This window comes from Astatotilapia calliptera, chromosome 3 (assembly GCF_964374335.1).
Source record: "Astatotilapia calliptera chromosome 3, fAstCal68.1, whole genome shotgun sequence".
Classification (NCBI taxonomy): domain Eukaryota; kingdom Metazoa; phylum Chordata; class Actinopteri; order Cichliformes; family Cichlidae; genus Astatotilapia; species Astatotilapia calliptera.
Window position 1 is genome coordinate 7,471,879 of NC_137424.1, and position 19,334 is coordinate 7,491,212.

Below are 19,334 nucleotides of genomic sequence, written 5' to 3' on the forward strand. Positions count from 1 at the left end.
TTGTCCATATTTTAAGGGAGTTTTCTTTACGATGGAAAATGTTTTATTCTGTTTCTTTAAGTTCCCCAGGAAGAATGATAAATGTTTTTTTTATAAAATATTTGTTAATACTTTTAGCTATTTTATATCCATAAATGTAAGTTTATTAATAAAACACCATATTTCTGCCTTTTTATAAGGATATGAATTGTACATACAATCAATTTCAGACTCAACCAACAAAAAGCCTCTCAGAACAATATTTATATGTTGATTTTTTTCGCCTACTCATATCATCATTTTTTTACTCCTGGTTCTGTATGTTCATGTTCTGTTCTTTTGTAAACTTCATCTGTTTGTATGTTGTATACTCATTGTGTTTCAATAAAGTTCGATTTTAAAAAAGGTACGTTCTAAACGAAGCTTCAGACGTCACTGATCACGTGACTCTGGCCAAACGAATCAAGCCTCGACACGGTGCTTCTGAAGCAGCGCGTTGATCTTTCTGACACACGCACCGGAGCGTCAGCTTCAAGCGGACCATCACTACGTCTCACATCTAAAGGTGTCAAGGTAACTTTGAACTGAGTTCAGTCAATCTGGAGTTTTTCCAAGTTTTCTGTTGCTCTCTGTGAGAGAAGAGCGTTAAAGGCGGGGCTCTCCAGAGTCCAGCAAAACAGGAAACCACAGCTGGGTGTGTGTAAGTGTGCAAACCAATAGAATGCATCGTGGTGGGGGGGGGGGGGGCATCACGGGCAAGAAAAAAATAAAATAATCGGTCGTACCCATGCTTCCCCGACGTCATGCCAGCGCATATTGGGAAATTCGTAGGCACCGATCGGTTTTCTATCAGCCATTTGCTGGGAGTAAGGGCGCCCTCCGTTTGCGAGGTGCGCCTGCTGCTGGCGGCACAGGGAGGAGAGGGCGGGGCGGCGGGGAGTCTCTGGCTGGCTGGAGCGGCATCTAATAACCAACTCGCAAAACAAAATAAAAACAACAAACAGATATTATGATACAGACTTATAATCTGCACCCATGTTTTTTCTAAATTCTATAAAGTGAGCGCGAGAGCCCTCGGTGCGCCTGCGCGCTGCTGAAGTCAAAGTAAACTTTATTGTCATCTCCGCTACAGACAGTCCAGCATATAGAGAGACGAGACGACGAGGCTGCAGTTACAGCGGTGCAAGTAAACAAACAATAAATATAAGAAGAGTAAGAAAATAAATCTACACTTTAGGACTCGGGGTAAAGGATCAATAACAATTTAAATTTATAATTTACAGTTTGATGATTTAAAATCTCACACAACCCGTCAAAAGGGGCGGGGCCGGCTGCTTCCAAGTAGAGCACATTTCATTTATAATGATGTAAATCCAAGCCCATCATGGATTCACCATCTGAATCCTGGGTTGTGTGAAATCCCAGAAATCAACCTTAGACAAAGTGAATCTGTGAACTAAGGTGTAGGTCTGTTAGGCAGGGCTGTGCAGAGAGGTTTAAAGGGGCGGGTGCTCAAAGTTAAAAAGGGGCACATTGAACCAGGCTGAATAACAACAACACACATTCATCAAGAATCTAATATGGGCAACAAGGCAAAGCAAACGTAGCCGATGCTTTACCTGATGGGTACAATGTTGCTGTTGAGGGGTTGCTGTGGATAGTGCTGGAGGGCAGGCAGGGCTGGACTGGGACAAAAAATCGGCCCGGGCATTTTGACTGGAGACCGGCCCACCAAAAATGTGACGTCATTCATGGATAAAACCGCAAAGGATTCTGGGAACTTTTGGCAAGCGGTACTAGCGCATGCAGGCTTTCAATTGAACTCAGTTACACAGCGATAAAAAGAAACACAAAAAATGGCAAGAAGCTAATTAACATTAAAAATGTATTTTGTAAGAAGTAGTTGGACAGCAGAAATGGCTCAAATATTACAATTATTTTTCCACTACTAATTAATTACCGTTGAGCTCAAAGGTTATATTAATACACGGTTAACGAATGTGTACTTATGACGACGATTTGTGAGACGAACAAAGGTAAACTTACGTTTGTTTGTACGATGGTCTTTCGGTGTGTCAGGGGCAGACATTTGTTCAAGACACAAATAAGAGAAATGAGACAACTGCAGACTCAGAGTGTAATTAGAAAACGTGCGCACGGGTGAATGCCTCTGAGAAGACACACACACCGAGCACAGGCTCGCTGCTTTATTTATAAGGCAAAAATGGGTTACATAGTACTTCCTCTTTTTAACAGTCAGGGAAGAGGTTAAACATGAAATCAGCTTATCTGATCTTTCACACACTGGGATTAAAAATACAGTAGTATATCATGCTTTATCTGACATCACAGACATTATAGGAAAGAATGCATCATTATATCATGCTGTCAAAACATCTCAAACATTTCAAACACTTAAGTAAGGAATGCATTATGTTCTCTTTAACAATAAACTTGATTAGGTAATTCTTCAACAATAGGCTTGGTTATGTGAAAATATATGAACACACTAAATATAAGGCACACTTGGTTAGAATATAAGGCTCAATTGATTATATTGTATTAAAGAGATTTGGTTATAGTGTATAATGTAGAAAACCTCTTAACATAGCTGTTGCAATGTCACTTGTCCTGTGGCTGATTTCACAATTAAAGTGTCTTTTGAGAAAGTTACATTTGGGACTTCTACTGTTAAGACAGATCTACACGCTCCTGTGTCACAAAGGAATTTTACTGGGACACCATTCACGTGTACTATAACTGTTGGCTTTGCTTCTGATCCTAGCAGTAGTTGTTCAATATTGTAAACTTCCCCTTCACTTGTTTCACTTCCTTCCTCTCGTGCTAGTCATTCATCACGGCGTCTGCGCCTGTCATCATCACTTTCTTGTTCCTGGCTTACACTTCTACAGTCTCGAGCGAAGTGCCCGTATTTACCACAGTTATAACATTGTATATCTCTTTTGTCTCTTCTTTGTCCTACTTTCTGCTTTCCCTTACGTGGCTTAAAACCTGCTGTGTGTTTTTGTTGTCCTGAGAAAGCTATAAAGCCTGTCCCTGGGTCAATCATGAAAACTCCTTCTGTTTTTTCTTTCTGTTTATACACTTTAACTGCATGCTCAGCATATTGCAGGGCGTCAGGCAGAGTGCCTGTGTTTTGTGTCACCCAGTGTTTGTCTACGTGTGTCTTTATTTTGGGCATTAGGCCATTCAGGAAGGCATTTTTTAATTGTTGTTGAAAAGCAGACTGTGGATTTGGATCGTGATCCAGTCCTGAATTTTGCCCGAAAACAGGACGTAAGCGATCCAGATAGTCTGATGCTGTCTCTCCTTCCTTTTGTTTGCACTCTCCTATTTTTCCATAATCTGGTCTTGGGGCTAAATTGATTTCTATTCTGCCGTACAAGTCATTTATTTCTTGAACTAACTGAGGAGTGTCTGGTCCTAGAACATCGCCGTTTTGGTCGTTTCCTGTGTAGGCTCCTCTGACTCTAGGAAAACGTAAACCTAATAAATCTTGAAGAACTTGGAGCATCTCATGACCATTCAAACCCCACCCACGACGAATCAATTCTACTGCATGTCGCCACTGTTGAAAACCTTCATTAAGGGGTGGGACATCTTTTAGCACATTCTCTCTGTCCTTATGGGACCAGGGTCTGAATGCGTATATCAGAGGTTCTCCATCTATTGGTATGATTCCTTGGCCGTCTACAGGCCCACTGGGTTGCCCATACCTAGGATTTGATAAGGCAACCATTGGAAACTGACCTACAGTTCCTTCTTTTTTGTAGTGATTATGTTTAGTCATAAGATTAAGCTGATGTTTTGCCTCAGCATAGGGATCTGGAGCAAAAGGGTTGTGAGGAGAGATTACAGGAAGCGGTGACGCAGGAGTTGGTGCAGCTGCTGCTGCTGCTGCTGTGTGTGTGGGCTGAGAGGAAGGTGCATAAGGAGGGGGGTTTTTTTCCTCTCCTGCAGCTCTCTGTTTATCTTTATTTTCTTGTTTTTGGGCACGTTTAGCACTGCGTTTATCATTTTCTGCCTCCCATGCTTTGAAAAGTCGCCATTCTGCTACACGTTTTGCTTTTTTCTTTTGACTTTTTTCCTCAAATAGTTCTTTTTGCAAAGCAGCTTTTAAAGCAGTTATTGACTCTTGATTGCATTTGCCTTGCCAGGCTGGACAATAAATTTTATGTGGATTTCTCCACCTATTTGCACTGACTTTTCCTGCATTTTGACAGTTTCTTTCAAGCTTTTCTTCATCTGCTGTTAATTTTACTTTAGTTTTAGAATTACCCATTTTGAACTAATTACGTCAGAACTGTGACACCTTCTTTGGCATGAAAAAGTGAGAATGGGTTTTCAATAACAGCCTTCTACTCACTCGCTATTCGAGTGAGCGGTTATTGATTTTACGTGATGACGCACAACCCTTTTTCCACTTTAACCAATACGTGAGTGTACACAGGAAAACAGTTTGAGAAGTGGTTCGACCGCTTATTGGGTCGTAAAAACAACTCACTCCTCTATTTCAACACAAACAAAGCGCGTTTTTATAATTTTTATTGAGATTTTCCATAGGCCTATTTCATGTAACCTTCAACCTGTTCCGTTGCAGCCACTCCTAGAGTGACCGGAACTCGTTCCGTTACAGCTGCTACCCAGAGCAGCCGGAACTTTTAATAGCGATTTCTAGATTATCGCTCTTGCCTGTTGTCTCCTTAAGTCCCTCTCTGGACTATGAGATCTGTCGGCGCTCACCAGGCTTACACTATTTTAAAGGAAAATCTCAATATCAACGTATTTTAACGCTTGATGGAATGCAGTGTTTCATATTCACCTTACTGTGGCGCTGCGTTTTGTGATCCGGTGCCCATCGGTTCCTGCAGCCGTGAAGGCCGGACGCTGACCGGAGAACGAATTCACGTGTCCGGGTTTTTCTTTTGCTGTGCACAGACTCTTATCCAGCGCAGGCGTCACGACGTCAGGATCCGATGAAGACCGCTGTGGAAAACTAGACGTTAAAAATAACAGTCAGTTATCCGGCTACGAAGGACCAATTTAAATGTCAGGGGCAGACATTTGTTCAAGACACAAATAAGAGAAATGAGACAACTGCAGACCGACTCAGAGTGTAATTAGAAAACGTGCGCACGGGTGAATGCCTCTGAGAAGACACACACACCGAGCACAGGCTCGCTGCTTTATTTATAAGGCAAAAATGGGTTACATAGTACTTCCTCTTTTTAACAGTCAGGGAAGAGGTTAAACATGAAATCAGCTTATCTGATCTTTCACACACTGGGATTAAAAATACAGTAGTATATCATGCTTTATCTGACATCACAGACATTATAGGAAAGAATGCATCATTATATCATGCTGTCAAAACATCTCAAACATTTCAAACACTTAAGTAAGGAATGCATTATGTTCTCTTTAACAATAAACTTGATTAGGTAATTCTTCAACAATAGGCTTGGTTATGTGAAAATATATGAACACACTAAATATAAGGCACACTTGGTTAGAATATAAGGCTCACTTGATTATATTGTATTAAAGAGATTTGGTTATAGTGTATAATGTAGAAAATCTCTTAACACGGTGCATTTCAAGGTCCTGCACCCATCCGTCGGTAAACTGTACCTGGGCTTGTTGCAGTGAGCTGAAGTTACTAAACTTCATGAGTGTATGCACTCACTCCAAGAACCGTATAATTATAAATCTGAGCGTGGTGAAAGTTGGGCAGCACGCTGACGTCTTTTGTCCCTCTGTGTGCTCGTAAGGGTCTGACCCTTTCACTCCTTTGATTTTTCCTCGTATCTTTTCTTTGTCTTTTCGTCGAGTCTGTCTTTGTACGGACCGGCATTGTTCTCCGTCGTTTTGTACATACCTTTTTTGTGCGGCAAAGAAAAAACAAGAAGGTATTGGAACCGGAGAATGAACGTTTTGCGGTGCTGCAATTGCAAATGCTTGTATTTGATGCGGTACTTGGATTGTTTTGCCAGGAGTTCCCGGCATGCAATGCGCAAAGTCACGTGGTCTGTCAATCGCTATAGGAAAAACCATAAAGCCTTTGCATGAAAACAACTGCTTTGATGTACACTGCCTTGTTGGTATATATGTATCAATCTGATAAAGTTAAACCTACACCATTCTCCCTATTCGGGATTTTAAACAGTACATAGCGGAAACAAAAAGACTGCTTGGTAGAGTTAACCTCCTGAACTATCTACAACACATGGTAGAAACCTGAAATTAAGACCAAGAACACTAGAGGTGAGACATGATCATTAATTAATATTAAAATTAATAAATGACAGATTTAGGGATATTTTCATAAAGTATTTATTTACCAAAACAATAGAAAACAGCATGGTAGCACAATATATTTTGTTAACACAGCAACCTTTAAATATGAAAGGAGACAGAGAAAGAAAGGTGAGAAAGAAGAATAAGAATAACACTTAATTGAGTTTTTGATGGCATTTTACACACAGTACTAATACAGTATCTAGAAAATATGGGAAAATACTGGCATCATATACAGTACTTACTTCTGAAGAAATTATATGGGACCCTGAAAAACAGGACACAAGTGAAAGGACAAAGAACTGTGAATGGCAATTGATGGACTTGCTCAGATGATCACAGTACTGGCATCTTTATTCCAGAAAGGAATTAGAGAAATCATATACACTAGTACTTACGTTGATGAACTTAAAAAGTTGAATGGTCTCGAACCTCTTAAACAAACAATGTATGATCAGACCCTGACAAACAGGACAGAAAGGAATAAAGATTAGATGAATATTAAAATCTATAAAGGACAGATTATGATTGAATTGTATCACCAAAGACTATTCACTCATCAATAAAAGGTCACCTACAACACTTCCACAGCAGCAACACTGAACATATCTTAAGACATGGAAACCTTTATGAAGTGAAAGGACAGACAGTGAAGGTTGAGAAAGAATTGTACTTAATAGATTTTTACAGACGATGACAGTACTGGTATGCTTACTCTAGAAAAATGGTTGAATCATATTCCATATAGTACTTATTTAAAATGAACACACTTCAGTCCTCCTAAAATGACTGACAGCATCTGAAATGAAACAATGACAGATTAAGACTGTAAGAATATATGTTTATAAATGCCTAATACTCCAATCTCATATTTATTCTATCTATTAAGATGGACAAATTCTGAGCATTTACCAATCACTTGACTTGTTTGAAGTGAAGGTAGATACTAAATGTATTCATTTAGGCAATAACAATAAAGCTGAATCTAATATTAACAATAGATAATTAGGAATGTTTTGCTCATTTTTATTTCACCTCACCAGGTTACAAAAGGAGCTTTCTCAGCAGGTCACTCTTCTCAGCTACCCTGTCAATGACCATGTCAGAGTCCAATGACATGAGAATGTCCTTTTCAGTGGCCATCAGCATAAACATCTCCAGCTTGTTTGCAGACAGGCTGCTTCGGAGTCTGCTTTTAATGAACTTGAGTGTAGAGAATGTTCTTTCACAGGCAACCTGAGTGAGGGAGAGGGTCAGCAGGTACTTGTATGCCAGCCCAAGGAGACGATAGGCATCAGACAGCATGTTGAACCGCCTGAGTATTTGATAGCAGCACAGTGGGCAATTTTTGCAAGAACCACAGCTTTCGGTCACAATTTCACTTTCTTCGTCCCATTCTTCAGATCTGTCCTTTGCTGTTCTGGTCGTGTACTCATCTACATGTGATGTCTTAAGCCTTTCCCACTGTTCAGCAAAACGTTTCAGTTCTGACTGAAGGTTATTAACTGTAGCCCTGCTGTCAAATTTAAGTAGACAGGCGCTGAGGTTCTGAAATGCATTACTTGGAAGAGAAACTGTTCTGACCTGGCTAAACTTCCTGGGGTCCAACCATGCCAAATCGGCAAGAAGAGGGCCATGTATGACAAATCGTCTGTGGATTGCTTCAATAACTGTGTCCAGGATGATGTTGTGCACTTTCACCTCATATGATTTCTCAGCATTGATTTGCAACTCATCTTCAGGCATCTCTCCGGCCATGCCTTTTCTCCTTTTGGCTCTCTTTTTAGGTAGTTCAGCCTCCACTTCCATGTCTGTGTTGTTCACCCTCTCCTCTAGTTTTTGATTTGTCTGTTTCACAAATGTGTCTGCAGCTGTCTTCACAGTTGGAAAGTCCCTGGCAATACTTTTGAGGCCATCTTGTGTGGCAGTCACCATATGATGGGCAGAGAGAATGTCCATCCCCTTTGACTGGAGGTACTTTGACAGAGGAGTTGTTGCTCAAACACTCTAAGAAATATCTGTGCTGTTAACACAGTTTCATGCTTCAAGAGACACTCTTTAAAGCCTCGTGCTTTGGCACGAACAGCTGGCTTTTCTTTTTCCCTCTTTTCAATGGCTTCCATCGTCAGCACTACATCAACGAAGAGGCCATCATCTGGTTTTCCAAAATGTCCAAAGATTTTCTGGAGGGCATCATGCTTGGCCCACCACCGTGTCTCACCTGGACTGAGGCGTCTGTGTCTTGTGTTTTCGGTTTGTTTCTCCCACAGATTAAGCCTGTGATAGGACTCCTTGATGAACACAGCTATGTCATTAAGTAAATTAAAGAGTGATCCACTTTCAATGACACTTTGTGTTGTGTCAGCAATCACAAGATTAAGTATGTGTGCATAGCACCACACATGCACATGAGTTGGAGACTGGGCAGTCATAAGTGCTGAAAAGCCTTTGTACTGGCCCTGCATATTTGAAGCACCATCTGTTGCATTCCCAGTGCACATGGCCTTGTCTAGATTCAGATGCTCTAAAACTCCAGAAAGCAAGTTTACAAAGTACTGCCCCGTGGATGCTTCGCACCTCACTATGGAGACAAGCCTCTCCTGCACAGACTCAGTAACATACCTGATGATTACTGAACACTGATCATAACCTGTGATGTCTTGGGTTGTGTCTAGCTGAACAGAAAACATCCCAGCTTTCTGGACATCACTGGCGATGCTCTCTTGAAGGAGATGGCCAAGTGCATCAATCACTGAGTTGACAGTTGTTTTGGAGAGTAGGGTGATGAGAGATCCTCTACCTCTTGATCCACTGGTCTGATGCAACTTCTTGCTTTTTTCAATGCAGTCATTCAAATGTTCTCCAAGGCACATATCATACTTGCCTAATAACACAATCAGTTCCAGAAAGTTACCATGATCGATGGTGTTATCACCTAAAGTGTATGCAGCCTCATTCTCCACATGCCTATAGCTGAGTCCCCTCTTCCCAAGTACTTTGATCACATCCACTATACGCTCTAAAACTTGCCGTCTCTTTTTCACTTGTGCTCTGTGAGCTGACAACTGACTGCCAGCAAACAAGCTCCTGATGTTGCCTTTTGAGCACCTTAAGAAAAAAGCTTCAGCACAGGTCTGGTGTGTAGTGCTCTTTTCATGCTCCTCTGTGCGCAGATGTATATGTCGCCAGTCACTCATGCCTGTTATAAATGTGCTGGTGTCAGTCAGCCTTGCAAATGCCAGACACACAAAGCAGAACAATAAATGGCGTTCTTTGCAATAAGTAAGCCACTTCCTGTTGGTGCCATCTTTACAGCTGAACACCCTCATCACAACTGCACTGCTACTGTTCTGCTGTGGGTGGTAATCTAAGAAGGCCTGTAATATGGCAGGTTCAGGGCGAGCAAAGTAATCGATGCCCTGGCTCTCACTCTCCTGCTCTTCCATCTCTCTCTCCTGCTCTTCCATCTCTCTCTCTTGCTCTTCCATCTCTCTCTCCTGCTCTTCCATCTCTCTCTCTTGCTCTTCCATCTCTCTCTCCTGCTCTTCCATCTCTCTCTCCTGCTCTTCCATCTCTCTCTCTTGCTCTTCCATCTCTCTCTCTTGCTCCATCTCCCTCTCTTGCTCTTCCATCTCTCTCTCTTGCTCTTCCATCTCTCTCTCTTGCTCTTCCATCTCTCTCTCTTGCTCTTCCATCTCTCTCTCTTGCTCTTCCGTCTCTCTCTCTTGCTCTTCCGTCTCTCTCTCTTGCCCTTCCGTCTCTCTCTCTTGCCCTTCCATCTCTCTCTCTTGCTCTTCCATCTCCCTCTCTTGCTCTTCCATCTCTCTCTCTTGCTCTTCCATCTCTCTCTCTTGCTCTTCCATCTCTCTCTCTTGCTCTTCCATCTCTCTCTCTTGCTCTTCCATCTCTCTCTCTTGCTCTTCCGTCTCTCTCTCTTGCTCTTCCATCTCTCTCTCTCTTGCTCTTCCATCTCTCTCTCTCTTGCTCTTCCATCTCTCTCTCTTGCTCTTCCATCTCGCTCTCTTGCTCTTCCATCTCTCTCTGCTGCTCTTCTGTCTCCTCTGTCACAGACTTCTCCACTTTTGATGATAAATCAGCTGGTGCAACATGGATTGGCACAATTTGTTAAGATTTTGAGAAATTTGAGAAACTAACCTTAAGCATAAAATAAAATTTACTATCAGTAACTTCATAGCACCCGCCCAGCAGTATATAAACTTCGTCATGCTAGTTACGCTGTACGAGTTATTAACCTGTGCAGTTAATAAAAGGACAGGTAATGTTTGTCACGCTGTTGCACACACAGCACGCTCGTTTGTTTCAGTTTGTCAGTAGCAACAAGACAGCTTACCAACGTGTACGTAATAAGCTAATACTCCTGTGTGCTACACACTACAGTGTGCGCTGTACACCTACTTACTGGTTGTGTCGCATCAGTCTGTGTCTCTGAGTTAACTTGTGTTTCTCCTACAGCTCCGGACCGCAACAAATGCGCGTGCTCTTTGTGAGCTCGTTCCCGGCTCGTAACCACCGCGTTCTGCTGTCAAGGGTGATCATTGGTTAGATGTGATCATGTGACTGATGCAAGCCAGATCCTTTTATTTAGCAAAACTGTGATTAATAGTTAAATATTATTGTTGAGGGGCACAGACAGCACTCCGCACGCACACACACATTAAAAAAATAATAATAATATTTTAAAAAAAAAAGTTGCCTCAACAAAAGGGCACCTTGGGCACCCATCAGGAAAGGGGCGGGTGCTCAAGCCCCTCTAACCCCCCCCCTGCACGTGCCTGCTGTTAGGTTAATTGTGCTGATCCTCAGGTTGGGGGATTTGTGTTTGTACTGGAGCGCAAAATTCAATCCAATGGAAGATGGACAACAAAAGTTCAAAGCCATCAGGTGCTCAGGTTAGAAAAAAGAGAAAAGATGCAGGTAAGCAGACGTGTGATTGGATAATGGCAGCTCATCCTGAACCAGTCAGACTAAACTCCAAACAATACATTATGTTACAGATTTTAATATTAATTAGTCATTGTTACTTGTTGATTTGTCCTTTTCTCATTGTGTGACGAATTATGACGACTGTTTGGTAGCTGTTATTGTCTCTCTCTCTCTCTTCATGTGTGTTTCTCTGGTGAAACAACAGTTTTGTGTTAATGTTAGGGCTGCACGATTTTGCATAAAATGAGAATCACGATTTTTTGGCTTAGAATTGAGATCATGATTCTCTCATAACAATAAATAAACATAAAACAACAAATGTCTCTCGTTTTGTTGTTGCAGCAAAATGTTGTCCTGCTTGAAATTCCGTCTCCACCGTTGCTCGACGCTGCGTGTACAGAGCAGGTAGTGCAACAATAGAAAAATAGTTGCTGGACGGCACTGTGTAGCGTTTGTCTAGGGTGTTGATCGTTTTCCTAAATCCCTCGTTTTGCACAGTGTTGATGGAGCCATATCTTTGGTCAGGTGATAAGTGATAGCCTCCGTAATGTCTTTGTGCCTGCGGGAGTTCGACGTGTATAGGGAAGCGCTGTATAAGGTTCCCGTTATTGATGTTTGGGTGGTTGACCGGGACGGATTTTCGCCTGTCACTTTCTCGTCATCCCTGACGTGCTCTCCGTGGTTTTTTCCCTGCTAATTTTAGCATCACACGGCACAGCTTCTGTATCACGTGGTATAAGGCTCCGCCCTTGTCATTTGTTGAGCAGGAAGAGTGAGCGCTTGTTTTCATGCAGAGTACGTCCCGGATCAAAATGCGGTACATTTGATCTCTGTTGTTTTTGCCTGATGATTGGTTTGAGTCTTGACAATCCACATTGCTGGCGTTGCATCTTTCAATGCCAGCAATGGCAGGTATCAGTGCTCAAACCTTTTGTGTTTGTTTCCAACAAGTTGCCCACCTCGGGAAACAAAAATGTGTTCTTTTACTTGTCAGATGAACATATGAGACACTTTGACTCTTCAGTGCAGTGTGGAGCCTAACAAAGATCTGTTTTGTGTCCCAGCTGATCAGCAGGAGGAGGAGAGTCTGACGGAGCAGCAGAGGAACATTTTCAGCTACTTGGACTCAGCTCAGCCACTACAGAGGAAACAATGAGCTCAACACAGAAGGTGACAGACAGAGCAGGACCATATGACCAAAGATATTTATCACCATATACATTTGAACATTTGCCATAACGATGTAGCTGACGATAGAATTGACACCAGACAAAATACTTTACAGCTGCACAACTTTATTAAAAACCCATCAATGTATTTTCACTGAAACAAGCAGCTGTTGTTTATGTGCATTAAAGTTATATAAAAATGTAACAGTGCAAATGCAAATTCCTCGCTGACAGTTTAACCAAAAGGCGTTTCCAGTGGAAACTGGCCGACACATCCTGAGCATAACCATGTATAATATCCACTAAACTTCAGAAGAGGTTATACAGTCGTGGCCAAAAGGTTTGAGAATTGCATAAATATTGGAACCTGGAGAAGTTGCTGCTTAAGTTTTTATAATAGCATTTTGCCTGCACTCCAGAATGTTATGAGGAGTGATCAGATGAACCGCATCGTCCTTCTTTGCCATGAAAACGAACTTAATCCCCAAAAAGCCTTACCGCTGCATTTCATTGCTGTCATCAAAGGACCTGCTGAGACCATTTCAGTGATCGTCTTCTTAACTCAGGTGAGAATGTTGGCGAGCACGAGGCTGGAGATCATCATGGCTGTATCCCGATTCAGGTTCTGCAGCTTTAAAGTCCTCAAGGGCCGCGTACTCAAAGACCGCTAAGGCCGAAGTGCGAGGCTCGTAGGCTCGTGAAATGGGACGTCTAGCCTCCGTCGCGCTGCCCAGGTTGCCTAGCAACCATGATACTAACAGCTGGAAACGTTTCATACAGCTTTGTTTGACAGAAATGAAGGAGAACATATTTAGTTCATTTGTTTCTACATGAGCTCTGTGTGATTTGATGAGTATCTGAGGCTGAGACCACAGGACTGTGAAACATGATTGTTGGGCTTCATTTCTGTGCTGAACAGTCGTTTAAGATTAGCTGTAAATAACAATTAGCTGATGTTGTTCATGAGACTAAAGTCATCTCACTGTGGTAATGTAAATATAATATGGCCAATATTATAGTTATTATATTAATCACTTCACTCACAGACAAGTATCTGTGACAGTGTGTATACAGATGTATCATATATAAGAGACAAATATTGTTCTTTTAATATGTTGGTACTAAATTTGGCTCAGTGCTTACATATATGTGTAAAAAGCAAATGTAGGAGCTGTGATAACTGTGTCTGAGAGAATGAAGAGTAGACTGATATATGAAATATTCCTTTATTGGGTGAGAAAATCAGACCATGTCATAACTGCTGTAAGTCACACAGAATAGATATCAGAGCCTTAAACAGGCTGACATCTGCTAAATGGGTCAAACTGGGCAGAAAGTCTACAAACACATAACATCCTTATAGAATATGATGTAACACTATAGATCAACTTAGCTCAGAATATATAAAGCATATAAACAGTTACAGCAATATGATGCAACAAACACAGCAGCTACTGATCCAAAATACTCAAAGCTTCATAGAACTGAAACCAACATTTATTTTTAGCTCCATTCTGCTGCTGATACAGACTTTAGGTTTCTGAACATTAAACTTGTTGCTGCCTTTCATAGTGTGTAACTTGAAGGCCCTGAGTACTTTCTCCCACACTGGAAACACTGGGATGATCACATTATTTGAACATTACCTAATAAGACTGATTCAGCACAGACAGTTATGTTAAACTTTCCTAGCCGTCCTTCACAAACAGGGAACAGTCTGTCTATTCTCTCCATCTGTCAGCTGCTGCTGGCTCTTCCTCCTCCTCTTCCTCACACACTGCTGAGTTTGTCCTGGTGGATCATCAGGGCTGCAAAGCCTCACAGATGATGTGCAGCAGTGGCTCCCTCAGTCTGTCCTCACTCTGGACACTTGCAGTCGTCACACATGGAAATCAAATGTGTGATAAGCTGCAGGATTCAAACACAAGTGTAACTTATAAACACATGTTCATACTTTTATTCCACAATCAGAGAGAAAGAAACAGAGAGAGAGTGCAGGACAGACAGACAGGTGACAGTCTCAGGTGTACACACTGCTACACAACAGCACCAGAGAAGCAGGATTTAGTGTTTGTGTTATTACGAGTGTAAACAAGAAGAGTTCCAGATGGTGCAGTGGACACATGTGTGACTGCTGTGATTAAAGCATCTTTCTTTCAGCTTAACGAGTGAACCGTCAGCTCGTTCAAACACACGTTAAAGTGCGTTTGGCTCGACACCACCGAACAGAGGCAGCAATATAACACAGCTAACATTAACAGTGCAGTGGATCCTGCTTGTGCCGTGATGTTCAGGACTGCAAACCGAGCAGCATCACTGACTTTCAGCTTGTTGTGTTTGTGGATATATGACTGACTTTAATTATCCACAAAATCATCACATTCTCTGTCAGATTAAGGTCGACTATTGAACGGCGTATATTTTAAAGGCTTTAAAACCAAGTTAACGCTGAAAGTACAAACATCACTAATGTCACATAACTCTGCCGACAAGGCATAGCTATGGCTATGAAATGCTCTTTGTGTATCACTTCTTCATTATGAAAGATGTCATTAATGCACTAGTAATGTCTCATCTGGAGTATTGTTCAATCATTTGGTCAGCAGCTAATAAGACAGATCTTAACAGACTTCAGTTAGTCCAGAATAAGGCGTCCAGATTAGTGTGAAGATGTTCATACTATACTAATATTGATAAAATGCATAATAACCTTTCTTGGCTTCCTGTACAGGCTAAAATATTCTATGGCTTACTTGTAGTTCTAAAGAAAGCAATTCTGTTAAACACACCACATTTATTCTGCTCAGCTGCAGTATCCAGATGAAATACATCATCATATTACACAGTTTTCAACAAGCTGCAATTTAGTAAATGCTCGAGTTAAAAGTAACGTTTTGTTAAACTGTTACATTTAGAGCAACTTTTAAGTGGAATAAGTTGCCTTAAAAAATTAGAGAATTATTCAAAACTTCAATGAAGACTTAAAAGCCGATTTACAGAGCTTTTAGTTGTTGTAAATATTGTAAGACATGATTTGTTTTTGAAATTTGTGTAATGTGCCTCAATGTTATTGATATTATTATTATTATTATTGATTGCTTATATTTGAACAATTGTGAAACCTCACTGTGGATGTAAGAGTGAAATTATGTGGATATCTTGAATCCACTTTATTGTGTAATATTTTATGTGAGTATTTGACGGAAGACGAGCAACATCTGTTGTGGAAGCTAACGGGGTTCCTTTAGAATAAACAAACATAGGATTTATTATCACTGAATAATTCTGTATAAATCTATACAAATTATAGAAATATGTAATAGGAAACAACAAAATAATCTAAATTATAAAATAATGTGTGTGTGTGTGTGTGTGTGTGTGTGTGTGTGTGTGTGTGTGTGTGTGTGTGTGTGTGTGTGTGTGTGTGTGTGCGTGATTTTAGTGTTTGAACAGTCATGAATTATCTTTAACAGCAGGTTGGATGTAATGTGTTAGAACTACCAGCAGGTGGGGATAAGAGACCTTTAAGGTGTTTGGTGCCACGCTCCACCTTCAGGTTTAAAACTAGTGTTAATGGAGTTTGAAGGTTGAGTTTGTTCCACGACTGCATTTCACTCACTGCCTCTGTTTGTATCTCTGTCACTGCAGGACCAACATGGAGCCAGAAGTCAGCGCTCTCAGGAGGCCGACAAACCTCACAGAAGAAAGGGAGAGAAAAAACACACCTGTGACGAGTGTGGGAAGGGTTTTACTGTGAGGGCTAAACTAAAACAGCATCAGGTCATCCACACTGGAGAGAGACCGTTCAGCTGTGACGAGTGTGGGAAGGGTTTTACTGAGAAGGCTAAACTAAAACAGCATCAGGTCATCCACACTGGAGAGAGACCGTTCAGCTGTGACTTGTGTGGAAAGTCTTTTTCCAGGAAGGGTCACCTAAAAACACACCAACTCATCCACAGTGGAGTTAAAGCGTACAGCTGTGATCAGTGTGGCAGAGCTTTTACTCAAAGTAGGAACTTACAGAATCATCTAGTTACCCACTCTGGAATTAAGCCATACAGCTGTGACGAGTGTGGGATGGGTTTTACTGTGAGGGCTTCACTAAAACAGCATCAGGTCATCCACACTGGAGAGAGACCATTCAGCTGTGACTTTTGTGGGAAGTCTTTTTCCTTGAAGGGTTCCCTAAAACAACACCAACTCATCCACAGTGGAGTTAAAGCGTACAGCTGTGACGAGTGTGGGAAGGGTTTTACTGTGAGGGCTAAACTAAAACAGCATCAGGTCATCCACACTGGAGAGAGACCGTTCAGCTGTGACTTGTGTGGAAAGTCTTTTTCCTTGAAGGATTCCCTAAAAAAACACCAACTCATCCACAGTGGAGTTAAAGCATACAGCTGTGGTCAGTGTGGCAGAGCTTTTACTCACAGTAGCAGCTTACAGAGTCATCTAGTTACCCACTCTGGAATTAAGCCATACAGCTGTGACGAGTGTGGGATGGAGTTTACTCTGAAGGCATCACTAAAACAGCATCAGGTCATCCACACTGGAGAGAGACCGTTCAGCTGTGACTTGTGTGGAAAGTCTTTTTCCTTCAAGCGTTCCCTAAAACAACACCAACTCATCCACAGTGGAGTTAAAGCGTACAGCTGTGATCAGTGTGGCAGAGCTTTTACTCACAGTAGCAGCTTACAGAAGCATCTAGTTACCCACTCTGGAATTAAGCCATACAGCTGTGACATCTGTGGAAAAACTTTCAGCCAGAGAGGGTACCGAAATACACACCTACGCATTCATACCAGACATGATGTGTACTGCTGTGAACAGTGTGGCAAATACTTTACAACAGACGCACACTTACAACAACACATGTTTACCCACACTGAGGAGAGACCTTATCAATGTGACCTGTGTGAGAAGACTTTTAAATCTCCACAGCACCTGAGACGACACCAACAGATCCACACCAGAAAGAGACTCTACAAGTGCAGCTACTGTGAGGTATGTATTTATATTGTTATCTTGTCATTTTAGCCTGACTGTTTGGAACAACTCTGCTCATTAAACTGTGTTAGCATGTTAGCAATTCTACTGCCTGGAAAAGCAGCTCTGAGTGATTATTCAGATTTTCCTTTCAGTTATGATTTTAGTATTACTGTAGTATTATGGTGGTAGTATTGTAGTTATTGCAGCCCAGTAAACTGAGTGTGTTAACTGAAACAGTCAAATGTAGTTGGACGTCTGCAGAGATGCTCTTTATTTCAGGCGACGTTCAGGATACAAATGTTGAAGGACTGACTTACACTGTCTTTGTGTCTTTGTTTAGAAGCAGAGCGACACAGATGGATCCAGTTCTCAACCCTGTCATCACTGTGGTGGTGGGAAAGACTTTCATTGTGACCTCTGTGGAAAAACTTTCAGTCGGCAAAAGACCCTAAAAGTACATCAACGTAGACACACTGGAGACAAACTGAAATACTGCAAAGAATGTGGGAGAAGCTTCACCACAACAAGTGAGTTAAAACAACATGAACTGATTCACAGTGGGGTTAAAAAGCACCTCTGTGATCAGTGTGGGTCATCATTCACCACTGCAGGTCAGCTTAAATCACACAAACGAGTCCACACAGGAGAGAAACCACACAAGTGCAGACACTGTGAGAGAAGCTTCTCACGGTCACATAGTCGTAACATTCATGAACGTGGACACATGGAAGGAAACTACAGCTGTGACCAGTGTGACAAGAGCTTCAGGAATCTCAGATCATACTCTGCACACAAACGATCCCACGTTACTAATAAACTGTTTCACTGTTACCAATGTGCCCAAACATTCACCTCATTGTCTGCTCTGTGCAAACATCAGCGCGATCACTCAGGGCTGAAATCACTCCCATCACTGGATCACAGTGAATCTGAAGACACAGAAAGATCCTCTGGTTTCTGTGTCAGACTCAAAAAGCTTGAGATCAGGCTCCACAGAGTTCAGATAGAATCATTTAAACTTGTGTTGAACTGAACTGGTTGCTGGGCTGAACTTCTACATAATACAGATCTACATGGGATCTTCTTTTCTGTTGTTTTACTGAGTCAGTTTTGACCTTTTTTCTCTGTCCTTGTTTTGCTCGTCTGTAAATGATTGAAACTCAGTCAAATAGTTCATTGTTCTCCAGCAAAACGTTTTGGAAACTCATGTTTAACCTTTAAAACTCTGACATGTTTTAGCACACAAGGCTTCATCGGGGAGTTCACTCATGATTGGACCATGAGAACAAAGGTTTTTAGTTCTTTCAAAGAGAGTCTTGGAGATGTTTGATGTTTCTGTTTTTCTGAAACCACCTGAAAGAAAAACTATTTTTCTTGCTTTATGTAGTGTGGAAGTTTTTAATGTTTCTTCATCTGTGATGTTCTTGAATGTGTTCACGTGAAGATGGTACAAATAAACTGTCCTTTCAGCTTTAGCTCCTAATTTATTCATTATTTATGGATGTAGCACAGCAGCCGTCTCTTGATTAACACATGGAGGGCTCGGGATCTGATGGTGTCGTCTCCCTAATTTGCCCACTCAGTAAATCTCACTCATGGCCAAGAAATTGAAATAAACCTTGTTTCCCTGCTGGATAGTGATCCACTGTAACTCTGCTCCTCCTTCCTGTTTAGGATTTGTGTGGCTGAAGTAAAATTCCCTCCATCCATCACTTATCCCAGCTAACCCAAAGTGAAATAAAGTTTTGCTGGTCTTAAAAAAGCATTACAATAATGGGCATTACCAATGCAAACTGAATGATACAGAAGATGAAAGAAGAGACTTTGATCAGTTAATAAAGCTCATGATCTGGATTCATTGTGGCTGCTACACAGATACTTCTGGGTCACTTCTCTCAGTTAGGAACCTTCCTCACCAAACTGACTGTTGGACCACAC

The 19,334-nt window shown here is 41.5% G+C and overlaps 1 protein-coding gene across 3 annotated transcripts; it reads left to right on the forward strand.

The window, feature by feature from the left end:
* The first annotated feature begins 416 nt into the window (after positions 1–416).
* LOC145424174 (uncharacterized) lies at positions 417–18,871 on the forward strand. Of its 3 annotated transcripts, none has more exons than XM_080297211.1 (4): positions 417–552; positions 12,306–12,411; positions 16,059–17,411; positions 17,740–18,871. In XM_080297211.1, exons 2-4 carry the CDS (start codon positions 12,394–12,396, stop codon positions 18,427–18,429), a joined length of 2,061 nt encoding a protein of 686 aa, XP_080153337.1. In that variant the 5' UTR covers positions 417–552; positions 12,306–12,393; the 3' UTR covers positions 18,430–18,871. The 3 variants fall into 3 exon arrangements, with proteins under 3 accessions (XP_080153337.1, XP_080153331.1, XP_080153335.1); XM_080297205.1 differs by having other exon boundaries at positions 418–552; positions 17,737–18,871; XM_080297209.1 differs by lacking the exon at positions 417–552 and having other exon boundaries at positions 10,271–12,411; positions 17,737–18,871.
* The last annotated feature ends 463 nt before the right edge of the window (positions 18,872–19,334 follow it).

Coding starts and splice junctions, on each gene's coding strand:
- LOC145424174 (XM_080297205.1), top strand. Junction 17,412..17,736: donor ACAAGTGCAGCTACTGTGAG/GTATGTATTTAT, acceptor GTCTTTGTTTAG/AAGCAGAGCGACACAGATGG.